Below are 16065 nucleotides of genomic sequence, written 5' to 3' on the forward strand. Positions count from 1 at the left end.
TTGTCAGCACACTTACCATGGCAAAATGTGATAAGAAGCTTCGCTAAGTCCCATATCTTAATGCAAACAGTTATTCACTGGAAGTTTGCTCTCTTTGGGAAGAGGTGAATAGACTGCAAAGGGCTGCCTCTGAGAAACTCTCATGATCAGATTGAGGGCTTGTGGGTTAAAATTAAGGACCAGACCAATAAAGGACTTCTGGTAGTTGAGGTCTGCTACAGGCTGCCTGTTTGAGAGCAGCCTGCTGATGAGGCCTTTTTGCTTCAGCTACAGGAGGCGTTGCACTCGCCGGCTCTCATGCTGGTGTGGGATTTCTATCACATGGATGTCTGCTGGGAAAGCAACACAATTAAAAAAACTCCTAGACCAGGTGTTGGACAGACCAAACAGAGGTGAAGTTTTGCTGGACCTGCTGCTTACTAACACTGAGGAGATCATTGAAGAGGTTAAGATTGGAGGCAGTCTGGGCTGTGGTGATTGTGCCCTGGTTGAATTCACAGTCTATAGGAATATGGTTCTGGCATAGAGCAGAATCATAGCCCTGAATTTCAAGTGAGCAAACTTCCATCTGGTTAAGGAATTAGAGCACAAGAATTCTCCATTGCCTCAGCACAAGAAATCAAACCGAGAAGGCAGGAAGCTGACATGACTGACCTGCTGGTCAAACAAAGGGAAAGCAAGGAAATGCATAGAGATTGGAAGCAGGGACACGTGTCCTGGGAAGAATGCAGGGATGCTGTCCAGACATGAAGAGATGGGATCAGGAAAGCTGAAATGCAAATGAAACTGATCTTGGTGAGAGATGTGAAAAATAGGGTGTACCCCTTCTGATAAATGAGAAGGGATAACTTGCTTCCATATAACATGGAAAAGGCTGAGGTATTCAGCAAGTACTTTGCCTTGGTTTTCACTGGCTGTCAGGCTTCCCACTCCTCTCGTGTCCCTGAACCTCTAAGCATTGGTCAGGGGATCAAAATCGCTCCCACTGAAAGAACAGAGCAAGTTAGACATCACCACACGAGACTGAATGTGTTCATGTGTATGGGGCCAGACGACATGCATCCCAGGGTCCTGAAGGAATTGGCTGATGTGATTGCTAAGCCACTCTCCATCGTATTTGAAATTGACTGTCAGGTGAAGTCCCCAGTGACTGGAAAAAGGGAAACATCATTCCCATTTTTGAGAAGGGAAGACCCAGGGAACTGTACACAGGTGAGCCTCTTGTTTATGCCTGGGAAGATCATGGAGAAGATTCTCTTGGAAGCTATGTTAAGGCACACATGAGTTGAGGAGGTGATCCAAGACAGCCAGTGTCAAGGGCTGTCAGGGCTTCGTCAAGGGCAGATCATGCGTAACCAATCTGGTGGCCTTCTATGATTGAGGCGTTGGTGGACAAAGAAAGGACAGTTTATGTTGCCTGTTTGGACTTGTGCAAAGCCTTTGGTATGATCCCACACCACATCCTTGTCTCTAAATTGAAGAGAGATGGAGCTAAAGGCTGGACTATTTGGTGGATAAATAATTGATCGGATGGTTGCAGTCAGAGGGTTGTGATTAATGGCTCTGTGTCTAGGAGGAGGCTGGTGATGAGTGGTTTCCCCCAGGTGTCTGTCTTGGGAGAGGTGCTCTTCAACATCTTTATCAACAACCTAGATCGAGTGCACCCTCAAGAGGTTTTCTGATGATACCAAGCTGAGTGATGTAGTTGATACAACAGAAGGCAGAAATGCTATTTGGATGGACCCGGACAGGCTTTAAACTCACCACATGATCCAGTGAGGTTCAACAAGGCAGAGCATGAGGTATTGCACGTGGATTAGGGTAATTCCAGATAAGAATACTTACTGGGAGAAGAACTCATTGAGAGCAGCCCTATGGAGAAAGACTTGGAGGTCCAAGTGGACAAAACCTGGACATAAACTAGCAGTGTGCACTTGTAGCCCAGAAGGTCAACTGTATTGTAGGCTGCATCAGAAGAGGGGTGGCAAGGGCAAGGGCAGGGCAAGGGAGGTAATGGTCCCCGCTGTACTCTGCCTCATCTGAAGTACTCTGTCCAGGCTTGGAGTACCCAACACAAAAAAGATGTGGAGCTTTTGGAGTGTGTGTAGGGGAGAACCACAGAGAGGGCTGAAACACCTCTCTTATGAAGAGAGGTTGAAGGAGTTGGGCTTGTTTAGCTTGGAGAAGAGAAAGTTCCAAGGAAACCTTACTGTGAACTTCTGGTATTTGAGTAGAGCTTGTAAACAGGAGGGAAGTCCAGCTTTTATGTGTTCTGGTAGTCACAGGACAAGGAAGAATAGCTTTAAACTAAAAGAGCAGAGATAGTTGGAAATTTTTTACTCAGAGGGAGATGAGGTACTGGCACAGGTTGCCCAGAGAAGCTGTTGATGCCTCATCCCTGGGGCATCCCTGGGGTTCAAGGCCAGGTTGAATGGGACCCTGGGGCAGCCAGATGTAGTGATTGGCAACCCTGTCTGTGGCAGGGAGATTGGAAGGTACCTTAAAGATCATCCATGCCATTCTGTTATTCTATGAATTAAAGCAAAGAAACCACGTGTGTACCAGGTACACAAACAAATCTACTCCTGCTATTAGGAATCAGTACCCTCCAATGGAAGGTTGGTTGCAGAGCTAGCTCTTTACATGCACATACTAGTACAACAAAATAAGCTGTAACTCATTTCTGAACCGTGTTCCTACATTGTTTTATCCACATGTCTTAATGACATTAATTTAGCAAATTCTTGTTTACAAGTATTGCATGCGCGAATAAAAATGTCATGGATCCACAGTTCTGCTTTAAGTGAAAAAATACTTCCTGGACTCTAAAGAAGTCAAAATTTGTCTAAAAAGATAATGTGATAATGTATGAGTTGTTGAGGCAAATTCTTGAGGTATTTTGATATGGAAAAATTAAAATGAACCTTCTGAGGAAAATTAATATGTAATCTTACCTATGAACAAATAGCTATCTTGTGACTTTATTAAAAAAATTACTGTTCTGTTTAAATAGCCCGTCAGGTATTCCATTGCTTCTTTATCTACTCTTTCCTATTTTTTTCAAGAGTAAATAATTGTGTTGTGGTAGAGATCACTAAATGCTTTAATCTACTAGCTGCTTAAAAGAACTTACGGTATGTGTACAGAAAAAGAAATGTTATGTGTGCAAACTATATTGCCTACTCATTAAAGAACTTATTTTTCAATGAGTAAGGGTCTGGAAGAAGGTAATGTAAGTATTTTAGCAAGAGTTTGTATTTCTCTGACAAACAGCACTCCCCTTCTGTTTGTGATCACAGGATGAAAGCTCTCTAAGCTTGTATATGTACATTTTTACTGCTACATCATGTAGTGTGCTCTTAAGATTGAGATCTCATTCCCCAGGAAGCATTTCTGTCTAAGATTAATTGCCCTTTTAAAATCAGTGTTTGATGTATTCCTTTGGCTATATCCTGACTCACTTTAACCCTCTTTGACCTGACCCCACTGACTATTAGCGCCATGGCTGAAGGAGAAATACTTCAGCTTGATGTATGCAGTACAGATTTGAGCCTGTGGTTTTTCACATCAATGGATTCAATTAGCTGGGTTTTTACTAATCAGCTTAGCAGAAGTTGGAGAATTTGTCAGACATGGAACAAAATTGTCTGTTCTTACAGGTTAATTGAGCTCATCCACGTTTTCATGTTTACGTTGCTTGTGAAGTTTGCTTTGGTTAACTTTCATAATAATACTGTTGCAAGTAGCATTTAAAAAAGGCAAAACTTGTTTATCTTCATCCCATTAAATGGAGGAAGGTGCAAAACATAAAATAGCAACCATTAGATCTTTGATCTGTGTATATCTCCTATCGCTTTTCAGGCAAATGTTTTTAAATTATAATTATGTCAGAAAGTCCACATGTGAGTTTGATTTATTTAACTGAGCAGATAAACTAAAAAATATTGTCATGACTTTATGAAAACAAGTAAAGTTGCTGATGCTTTCTCAATTGAGTGTTGCAGCAACAGCAGTCCTTTGCTTTGTCTTGCTAGGAGTAGTTCATGAGTAGCTGAAAAGTTAATTATAATAAGTGGGCGATTTGGCTACAATCTAATAATATTTGCAGGCATTATGTGAATTATAGTAACTTGAAAACGAAGTAAAATAGAGGTTGAAAGTTCAAGAATGCCATTAAAAACCTTTAAAAGTGCATATATGTGCATATGCATATGAAATATAAGATTGTATTTTGTAAGAATTTGCTAGATGTTTGGAAGAACCACACTGCTGAAAACAATGATGTTTTAAAAGTCTTCATGAACAGTTAGCAACACGAATTCTTACAGCAAATGAACTTGGTTTATACTAATCTTTATCAAATGCTTCAACTTTTCAAGAACCATCTTGGTTACTTTTAGCTTCCTGTCTGTACACAACTAAGCCTTAATTTCTGAAGGTCACCTGTAGGAAGTTTAGAGAGGGAAAACCTCAAACTTGATTAAATGCATGGTACGTGTAAGGGTTAACTCCTAAGTCAATGTTCTGCTATTTCAAAAGTTACACAACTCCTAACACAACCTTTCCTATTCCTTGTCCGTATACAAATCTTGTGTGCTTGCTTGTCATGTGGATGGTAGCTCAGTATGCATAGCATTTCCCTTTTTGTTCACATATGCATAGCCAAATTTAAGTGCTTTGCCAAAAAAAAAAAAAAAAAAAAAAAAAAGTTTTAATTGTGAATTTGAGTATAATATAAAGTGACACAGATTCATTACTAGTTCAAGGCTTAAGCTAAGGCATGGATACTAGCAAGGAAGAAGGAATATCAGAATATTTGCTGCTAGGTTGTTTATAACTTTTTTCCTAGGGCTTGGATGTTTGAGAAGTATCTTAGACTCAGTATTCTAAAACTTTTTAAATCCAAAAATTTTCATGGTTGAAGAAAAGCACTTTTGGTTTGTCATAAATTATCTTGGGATTACCTACAACAACTTTATTAAGAGCTTCTATGAAATACACAAGAATAATAAAAAAAAAAAAAGAAAGACTTTTCATGCAACCTGCATTTACTGGTGTTCAAAACTAAAAGCTAAGAACTTTTTCAGTGAGATAGAACAATGGTTTCTAGTTTGTTTACCTACTGCCTAGCTGTTGTGTGATTTGAAGCACATCCTTAATTCTCACAAGCTGTTCTGAAGCTAATTAAACTTCTGTAAGAGGTGGTTGGCAAATTGTTTTTCAGAAATGCAGCAATCTAACGTGAAGATTGACTTGTGGTAGAGGATGTCAGGAAATTGAGAGGAAAAATTGCTTGAAGAAAATAACGAATAAGAATAATGCCAAATTCTTTATTTTTTCCCACGGAGTTTAATGATGCTTAATATAGATGATGTTGTATATTCACCTACTTTCATTTTGTAGATGGAGAAGTCTAGGACTACTGGAATATCATCCAGAGAATCTAATCATACTGAGAATGGTGGCAAGATAAGTTTCCTCTCCTTTAACATAATAAACATCTCAGCCATCTGCCACAAGAAGATCCTGAGGAGATAAACCAAGTGGCCTGGATCAAAAGTGCATAGAGAAATACAGCACTAATTCAAGCATAGCTCCAAATGAGTGAATGTGAATTTCACAGCAGTATCATAATGGAGGAATAATCTAGATATTTTTTACAGTTTTGCTTTTATAGTCAGGTACTTTGCAAGAACAGAATTCACTAAGATTGACACAAGTCCAGTTCTACCATAGCCTTTTGGACTAAGAAGCAGCAGTTCTCAGGAGGGGCTCTGGTAGAATGACATCAAGGGACTAAGAGTGAAGTTGAGCTGGTGATGTGAATAACAATATAAACCAGGGTGAAGAGAGATTGATATTTTGAACTGTTCATTTTGGAGGATAATAATATTTTTTCTTAAAAAAAAAAAAAAAAGATTATGGGGTTGTTTGAAAAACGGAATAAAATTTAACTTTCCTTTAAAAAAAATTGAAGTATTTGTATATTTATAAAGTGTTGGATTTAATTTAGCTTTGGTTGTGTTTGGGCAAGGAGTGTGCCGTGGTTAAAAGTAGCATGTAATATTTAAGCAGATATCAAAAATATCCAGAGCCTTGAACATATTTTGGAAAGCCATGACCTTCAATTTGAGCAATTGAATTTATGGTACTTCAGTGATTAAAATGAGAGATGTATTGCTGCCTGTTAAAAATTTCAACCTGATGGTTAAGTTAGACTCATGTTGAACAATTAAATCTGAACAGAAATTCTTCCCCAAATTGCTCTTTTATTTGGAACAATGTTTGTTCCAAATGCAGAGTAATTTTGAGGGGAAAAAAAAAAACTGGTTCTGACTACTGTATTCAACATATATTTCCGTATATGAATTCTTCACCTGAATCAGCATCGGTGGCTTTCCCCAGTGCTGGCAGGATTTGCAGGAAGGAATGACAAGTCATTGCTGTGCCATCGTGTCACACATCAGCCTCTAAAGCTTTGAGGTCAGACAGAAGCTTTTGTTGTGGCTAGGCTATTTTAGAGTCAGCTTCTCGGATTTTTTATTTTCTCATTCTTGCTCAGAGGATAGTGAACAGCATATCTTGCCAGTTGCGATCCAGTATATCATCATTTGTGTTTCTCTTTAAACTGCTAATTACTCCAAAATAGGGGAGTGGAAGGGAATTCTGTTAGCTTATGTGTGATTAAAGGAAGGTGGAAAATATGTTAAGATTGCTGAGGGAATGAGTGATTCTGGCAATGATGAAACTTCTGTGAGTAGCAATGAAGTTGAATTCACAGAGAAGTAAGCAGGGATGTGCTTCAGAGAAGTAAGGAAAGCCTTTGACTCTTGGTTGAAGTAGACTATTGTGAAACTTCTGAAAGCTTGTACTAAGATTTCATTCCTAATTAAACAGTTTTTAAAGTAAAAAAATCCAACTTGATATAGGATGTGTAATTCTTTTAGACTTCGAAGTAATAGTTGCTTAAGAATTTTGTATTAGTAAAGAGACTTTTAATATCCACTCTTCCAAGTACATGTGCTGAACTCTGTAGGAGGAGCATGTAATCAGTTGGTCTTGAGATGAGACCAAGCTCAACATTTTTTTGTCTTCACTTATCATAAAACTGTGCAGGTATTGAGTACCTGGTAGTACTCAACTAGTGGGTAGGTAAGATTTGTTCAACATGTTTTTGTATTTGAGACCTTTATATTGAGGTCACTGCTGCAGTGAAATCTGGATTTCTCACGGCATTTCTGTACTTCATTTCTGTTGCACATGCACCTGTCAGAAATCTTTTTTAAAAATACTTTAAAAAATGAAAAGCATAAATATTTTATTTATGTAGGTTGATTTCATTCCATAGCTTAGTTTGCTGACAAAGCAAAGAAATATTTTGCCGTAGATGAAAAAAGATGTGGTGTCTGACTAAACTAAATTTTACAAAAGTAGTGTTAAAGTTTTAATAAATATCCCTTAGATGTTTATTTGTTTATGTATTTATTTATTTTGAAGTTTACAAGTGTTCTATGAGCAGGTGCAACTTTGTGGCACATGCAATAAAAGTAATTGCTTTGCTGTAAATAGTATCTATTCATTATCAGTTTAAGCCATAGACATTGGGATTATTTTCTGTTTGAACAGGTTTTTCTTGAAGAGCTAAATGCTGTTTGTCAGTTTCACTTCCAGCAGTTGAAAGACTACTGTACCAAATTGAACTATTACTGACAATATTGCAGTTTTGGGGTTTTGTTCTTGTTTTTTTAAAGACTTACAAGTACAGACCTACTTATAAGTGCACAAAGTTACATTCATTGAGTGGTTGTGTTTGTTTATATCCTACAACTGGTGCACAAGTCATTGGACCACAAGACTTGTCTGAGGCTGTCTTTTCTCTGCATATTGCTAAGTAACCAGCCTGGCCTGCCTGCAAATGGGAGGGTAACTCCAACCACTATCCAGTTTTTTCTTACTGCTTGTGGTTACAGGTTAGAACGTAAAAGCTTTGAATTTTTTTGCTTGCTATTCAGTGTATTCTTTCTGTGAAAGACTTGCATGCAATTCATTGCTCTTAACCATAAACAAACAAGCAAACAAACAAAAACATTAGTTTTCAGGGAAATTTTAACTTTTGCTTGCTAGAGACTTGTTTTAAAAGCTGTCAACAATATTTGTCAGTGATAGATTTGGTAGTTGCAGCTACATGTGAAGCACAGTACTGAAGGTTACCTATCTGTAAATAATTTCCTAAGGGATCCTAAGGAGGCCCCATAAAGATGTCAGGGTGTCTTTTCAGATTCTGAGATGTCCAAAGCACCATCTGTGAGCACACATGGTTGAGGAGTGTTTTGGCTGCTTTGAGGTACCTGCGCTTAAAGAGCTGTTCTGCTGCCTGGTGATGCAAAGTGCAGGAGGGATGGAAAGGAAAGCAGCTACAGAAGAGTCACAAAAGAGGGAAATCTTTGCTCCCTGTTATACTGTGTGGTATAACCTGTTGTCAGGAGTACCATTAGTGATATCTAATCCAGAACCTGTGATGTGTTTTGAAGACAAGCAAGCAAGTTTTTATGGCCCATTTCACATCTGAAAATGCTGGGAACCCTTTCTGTTACGTTGTTCATAAGGTTGATAGCGCATGACATTTTCCTTGTTTATTCTTAGTCTCTACAATTTTTAGTATCGCTGTCTAATATATTCCTGTGGCCATTTATCATGCTAGAAGCACATTATTTGATTTCCTAGTTTGGAACACAAGGTACTGTTTTCCCTTTTTGGGGTTTTAAAGGCAGTTTAGTAAGTAGTGAGTCTCTGAATAAGAAAGGGTTCTAAATTGTCCATTTTAATGGCTGCTCTCAGTTCTGGGACTTAATATGCAGAGGACTTGCATACAGAGGATTCTAAGTACACTAGGGAAATTCTTGCTAAATCCCACATGTCTTGCAATATCCGACAGTGAAAGCATTTAAGCTAGCTAAGTTGCCCTGATCTGTGAGTGGTTAGAGGCAACAAGTCTGAATGGAGGCATTTCAAGCCATGAGGTTTTAAGTGGTGCATCACAGTGATGTAGGTTGGCTAGAGACAGTGGTCTTGGGTAGGTGAAAGGGAGTTTCTAGCTGTAGCATTTCTGAGCATTGTGGTGCTTATATGGGTGAAAAGTGGCTGAAATATGCTGCTTTGCCAGGAATAGTTCATCCTCACTATTCTGCTTGTAGACACTTGAATCCATTTGAAAGGCAATTGGTTTTCTTCACCTGCTTCAATTCTTCTCTAAATAGAGATCATCCGGTAGTATTTAGGTTACGTCAGGAGAACGTATAACTGTCTGAATTGATGCTGAATAAGCTAATTCTCTTGTTCTGATTTTGAGTGTTTAAGTTAGGAAGCAGTTATGTGGCTAAATGAAATAGAAGAACTAATCGTGAGTTACCATGACATTGCACATCTTCCTAACTTCCCTGAAGATTATGTATTGTCTTTTCTTTGTTCTCTCTCTTTCTCTCTCATAAATTATTGAATATGGAGGGTTTTAGAGGAAGCTTAGCAAGAGCAAACAGTGTAGTTGGGCATTCTCCCCAGAGAGGGATAGTGAAGTGGACTGGATCTGCCTGAGGATGAGGAGAGCTCTGAGGCAGTCTCACAAGGGCTCTTTCAAGATGCAGCAACCACCACCATCTCATTTCCTTCCGTCAGATGCCTAACTCCAAGAGAGTCCTATACCAGTGCTTTGTTTGGCTGGATCAAGGTGGTTCCTGACTGGGAGCACTGAGATAGAAATCTGTTTCTTTCCTTTCAATCTGAGCTGACCATTTCTCTCTGTACTTTTCGTATAGTGTTGGAAAACTTCTGACTAGACATGGTATGCCTTCAGGTGCATACTCTACGTTGCAGCCTTTGAGTTAGAGTGTCTAAGTTAGGAAATCTGAAATCCCCAGAATGTGTTGGTGTGCAACAGGTAGTCTTAGCTGTGTGCCTTCTACAGATGGAACTTTGTGAAGTTTGTTGGTAAAACTTTATAATCTCTGCTTATTTGCCAACTTTCAGGGGCTTATACTGGTTTTTGAATTCAGGAATTTTCACAGGGAAACCAAAGGAAAAATGACTTGGCTCTTCAATAGCCATTCTGGTAGCAGGTGGCTTAATTCTTTTGTCTTGGGCTTTTTTGTACATGCTGAAACAGTATTTATCACTTGTACATCAATTCAGTAATACTGTAAATGTTCTGATGGAAATAGTTACTGTGTACACACATTGTAAAATTTTCTATGAAATGTTTATTGCCTTGCTTTCATTTTTCTGATATTTTCACTTCTTCTTCTTCCTTAATTTGCAACAAAGTAAAAGAAACCATCTGTATGTCATATGATACCTAGCATGTAACCCAACTTGTTCTTGACTTAAAAGGAGAAGTCAGTGGGGTGACAAGAAAATTTTAACATTGCTTTTGAGAAAATTCTGGGGTTTTTGCTACATTATGTTCTGCATTGTAAAATGGGTGCTGACAGTTTGATCTTTCCATGTCTGGACCTCATGCAACACAGATGAGCGAAGTTATTAGCTCTAATTTTTATAGACATAGTCCAATGATATGGCATTAATCTTCTACTTAATTAAGCAGTTTAAATCTTATGTCACTCATTTAAAATATGTTGCATTTAGCAACTTGTACTCTTTTACAGAGGCATTCCAATAGTCTCTTTATGCTTTGTGCAACAGAATATGGAGTGGGGCAGCAGAGAACAATGCTTGGTGTGTCAGATCTACAGTTCCTAAAAGTTTACAAACAGTAATGGAAAGAAAAGCATTACGCAAACCTGTTACAGATATAAACCAGGTAGATGAAGCTTTCAGAAGAAGCTAGCAAATCCTCAAGAGCCCAGATCAGAGTGGTAATGTGGCTGCTAATTAGACAGGCAGCTCTTGAGAAAATGAGTATTTTTCAGCAAAGTTTTTAACGTATCTCCTGTTTTCAGCTTTTGTTAAATAGAGTAGCTATGTATGAGAGAGACTCTGTATGTGATCAAAATGGGGAAGTTACTCAAAATGTGAAAGTTGAGAAAGTTTGGTAAATGCAACTTAAGTGAGAGTTTATGTTCTATAGTAATGAAAGGAAGGGAAAATGCTGAAGTAGAAACAAAGGATTTTGTGGAAGAAGGCTACAGTAAATACGGATTTAGTAGATAAGATCTCTTTAGTCAAGCCTCTGGGGGAGCAAGACTTAAGGAGAAGTGATGCTTTGTCAGAGATAATACTAAGGCACAAACAGCACTAGTGCAGAAATGTAGAATCTAATTACAGCATAAATTCTTCATTGACCCCTGGGACTTTCTCGATTTGCTGAGAAACAGAATAAAAGATTTGTATGAGAAAGGAACGGAGTTGGGTAGGGAAGAGGAAATGGGGACATGCAGATAAATTGCATTTCATTTTTAAAGCAAAAGGCATCAAGTTAGTCACACACGCACACATCCAAAAATATTGTTATTTAAAAAAGAAGTCGAGGAAAGTGTTTGTAAGCTTTTCTTACAATCATTAGAAGGTGATGCTCAAATTCTGAAATTTCTGATCCATCTTAGTGCAGGATTTTGCTAAAAACAGCTGTGCATAGGGAGCTAGCACAATCTGGACCTAGGCTGAACTGTTCGTGAACACTGACGTGTGTAATAGCCAATGTGTGTTTGCCACGAGCAGAGTGGTTTCAGATTAATCTTTTGTTTTCTCTTTTCTTTAACATGTAAAATTTCTGGCATTAGATTACAGTGCATTCTTGAAAGCTGTAAGGAAGCCAATGGCTTTTTTGGTGAAACTTTAGAGGTACTACATTGACCAGATAATGTCCAGGTGGAGAGTGATTGTGAATGATTCACTGATGAAAAAGGAAGAAAGAATTGAAGACTGTCCTGACAAGAATTGAAGAAGTCCTGACCGGACTCTTAATGTTTCTATCACTCAGCCCATTAATAAGAGCATTCTTGCTAAATTTACAGATGAAAGAGATGTACGAATGACTACAAGTTTTAAGGACAAGGTTAGAATTGGGAAGAAGTGGAAAATATGTTTTTTTTTTAAGGAAAGAATATGCATGATAATACATTTGAATTATTGTGCGTGTTTTATTGTATGATGTGATCAAACTTTGCAGTAACACATCTCATATTATCACATAACAAGAAATTGTTCTGTGATCTGTGTTCACAGTTTAACTCTTGTTGAATTTTTTTTCCTGAGCTTTGAAGGCTTTTTCCCCTGTATGCAGTGACAAAATTGCTGTAAAATAGGTCTGTAAACTAATACTGTATTTTCTGCCATCTTTGCGTGCAAATGAGATCTCTCTGACAGTTAACTGATATTATGAAACATAGACATCTGTCATCAATGTTACGGCCAATTTATGGAATACCATAGGTTGGCTTTAGTTTGAAAGTGTTGAACATATATTTTACTTGATTTTGAAAATGTGGGATATTCTCAGCTTCTCAGCATGAAAACTTACTGGGAATTTTTTTCTTTAGGAGTAGTACTTGATGAGTAGTGTTTCAACCCTGTAAATATCTGTTTTGGTTGGAAATACCAGACATTTATTTTACATGATCTGCTGTTTTCTGACCTGTCTGCAGTGAAACCAGAAACCAGCAATTGTTCATACTTAATCAAGTATGAGAACATGTATACTATGCCATCCATGGAATCAAGCTTTCTATTTTTCATCAACAATCTTTACAGAATAGAATACCATACGTAGTTAATGTAACTAATATATGATGCTTTATTTTAGACAAACATAATTGTCAGCTTCTGCAGTAGGAATTGTTTGTAATATAAAGTTAACTGTGTATTCAAGAGTGATTGTTCCTAAAATAATGTTGCCTTTTTCAGGCATTTTTCAAAGCATTGAGGCTACTGAACACAAATAAGATTTTATCTGTCTTATAAAGTAGGAGTTATGCTGTAACTGGGGGAGCTGAATAAAAGAGCCAATAATGGTACTTCTGGCATCCTATATTCTACTTTCTCTCATGCAGCTCTTCGGCAACACACTGGTTTGGTTTGGTCTGTTCTGTAGATGGTAAGGGGATAAAATGCCAGTTAGAAAAGGCAGTGGTATTTCTGCACGCTGAATTTGGATTTCACTGTGGTAGGTCCATGTGAGAAAGCCAGAGTGTAGTATAAAAACAGCAGAAGGTCACCGCTTTTTTTTTCCCCCTTAACCATTATTTGGAGCATATTTTAAATGCACTTCTCATATCATGACTCTGAAATAAATTTTCATTTTCAGGTTTTTTTTAGTTCATTTTGTGACAGTTATGTCAGTTGCTTTAGCTGGTTCCCATCATTTGAATCAAAGGATCAAAGTACTTGCATCCTCCGGGACAAGTATAAATAAAAAGAATTGAAATATTCTTAGAATATATCCTTGTCGTACTGGGAATCATTTACAAACATAGCTTTTCCAAGAGATGAAACTAAGTGAGAAAAAGCTGGTGCCAACTCAGTCTTCTGAGTAACTTTCAGTAACATTGCTAGATTCTCAAGTAAATTATTCTTAGCGAAACAAAATTACTGCAGGAACATTACATATGTTATGAGTTGTTTGGTTGTTTGGTTTGGTTTTTTTTTGCACATACTCTTTTTCAGCAGAAAGCATATTAAGCATTAAAAACATGTCATTAGTAATTTTTAGGAAGCCTAATCTTAAGCATACTCACAAAAAATATTCGTGTGGCTTATGTCTGGGAGGGATAGATATACCTTAAACGTATTGACACCAAGGTGTGATTTCTGTAGGGAAAGAGTAAGAAAAATAAAACTTGAAACTAATGGAGAAGAATGGTGCTTGGATTAAGTTTCATTTTAAATCAATTTTTAATTGGAATTATTTTACCTTAGTTTCTTTCTTAGATGATACCAGTCTCAGCTTTCTCCATGCCGGTACTTCCTGCTTTTCATTCTGTTAAAGGCTGAACTCTGTAACACCAATTAAATCTACTGTAAATTAAGCATTAGTAAATGTTTAATCTTTCTGTGAACTTTGAATGATGTACTTAGTGGTTTCTCTTTTTCTTTGAATTAGATGGAGAGAAGACGACTCAAGTGATGATTCATGGAATTGAGCCAATGCTGGAAACACCACTACAGTGGCTAAGCGAACATATGAGCTATCCAGATAATTTTCTTCACATTAGTATCATTCCCCGACCTACTGATTGAAACTTGGCTATATTGGTATGAGGATCATTCTCAAGGTGGAATTCTAGGGGCATGTTAACTACTTGCTTGTATCAGTCTTGAGACAGGCAGCCTGACCAGAAAAAAAAAAAACAAAAAATGAAACAAAACAAGAAGTCCTCACTGCTGCAAGCCAAACAGGAAGAGAGATCCTATCATCAGATAAGGGCAATTGGGCTGATCTTATTTTGCATCACTGCTGCTTTTCTTCACCGCTGTAATTAAACTTCAGTTGCGTTATGAAAGAATTTACAGGACCTCTGCAAGTCTGCTGTTTTCTTGTAAAATGTAATGAAGCTGAAACTGTCAGCTGAAGAGCAAATGGAAATGTGCCGCTCGATTATATTTCTGATTACCAAATAGGCAGGGCTATTTCCTAACGCGGTAACGTTTCAACTTTGAGAGTGGAAACATTGGTTTAGTTTTCTAGAAGAGTTAGGCACCGGCAGATTTAGTTACCAAGAGCTTTTTTGTAAAAGATCGAATTACTGTAAACCCATCTTCCCTTAATGAGAATGTCATGTTTACAGTGTGTGTATTGGTATGCAAATGATCTTCTAACTTTGATAACAAACAGCCAGAGATTTTAAAAGCAAACCCGTCAGCATGTTTTGTCGTTTAAAAACATGCACAACTTAATAATTTCCAAATACTTTTGATTTGTATGCTGTCACTGAGTACTCCGGTATGTGTATTATTCCAACCAGTTTTCATAGACAAGCAGTGTTGTAGGATAATTTGTCTCAGGATTTGTCATGACGTTTCTTTGTGTTCGTTTAATTTTTCTTTTCTCTGAGGATATTTTCTTTAATTAGTTCAAAAAGTTTGGAAAAACAAAAAAAAAAGTAAACAAATGTTGCAAACTGTTGTATCCTGCTGTTTATTCCCTTGGACAAGAAAACAGTTAAATTGTAGGATGATCAGCAGATTTATTGCTTTTTAATAATTTTTAATTTTTAGAAAGCTGGGGTTTTTCCAACCTAATACTTCCTTGCTTCTGAGTTTAGTTTTTTACTGCGATCCTTGGGCAATCAGTCTGAAATTTGAAAGATTATAATCTCACTGCACAGAACTTTCCTTATTTTGGCAAAACTGTTCCTAGGCTATCGGGGTGCTTTGTTTCTGAATGTTCTTACCATTACAGCTGCTGCTAGGATCTGGACACTTTTTATGTTATGTTGAATTTGTCAAAGTGTTTGCCATATTGCTTTGTCTGCAGTCTGGTTGTGTGTGGCACAACGCTGTGTTTATAGTAGACATATTAGCAAGTATGTCAAATACCATCAAATATATATTAAAAAAAAAAAAGCATGACATTTTTCTATCAAAAAGAGTGTAGCTGTTGAAGTTACTGCTCAGTTATGACTTGCAAATGTCCTGATAACTCCCACTGCTGTTCCCATTCTGCTTGTTTCTGTTCTTTTTGGTAGAATATTTACCTGTAGGTGGAAAAGAACAAAATGGAAATCAATCAAACAAACAAAAAGCTCTTTTAGAAGAAGGGGGGAGGGATCTCCTGGGATGAGGATAGAATTGAGACTAGAAAAGCCCAAAGGGCAGAAAAATGTCAACGGAACAGATTAGATAGTGTTTTAAATGTAAATAAGGAAATGGTATTAAGGAAATGGAAGGAAAAAAGTAATGGGGAAATAAACATACGCTGTATTCTGTGGAACGTGACAAACCTCTAAAAGACGACAAAACACGCGGGTCTGTGTTTATGCAGAACTGAAATATAATATTCTTACAGTGGGATGATCTGGTTGAGTTGTTCTAATTTCCAGTTCTGTTTGGAATTTTTGTTGCAGAGTTGGATTGGCATTTGTAAACTCTCTTAGGCGGACACATTTAAATTTAAAT

The 16065-nt window shown here is 37.5% G+C and overlaps 1 protein-coding gene across 1 annotated transcript in view; it reads left to right on the forward strand.

Annotated features, from left to right (window-relative positions):
• The window catches only part of ATG5 (autophagy related 5), a gene marked incomplete at both ends in the record, with an annotated part of 68770 nt that extends 54583 nt beyond the window's left edge, over positions 1-14187 (forward strand). The window contains one exon of the mRNA XM_079550513.1: positions 14051-14187. Coding sequence (XP_079406639.1) covers positions 14051-14187 — 137 coding nt within the window. The remainder of the gene's footprint in view (positions 1-14050) is intronic.
• Between the last annotated feature and the right edge of the window lie 1878 nt (positions 14188-16065).

Source organism: Tetrao urogallus (genome assembly GCF_951394365.1).
Source record: "Tetrao urogallus genome assembly, chromosome: 2".
Classification (NCBI taxonomy): domain Eukaryota; kingdom Metazoa; phylum Chordata; class Aves; order Galliformes; family Phasianidae; genus Tetrao; species Tetrao urogallus.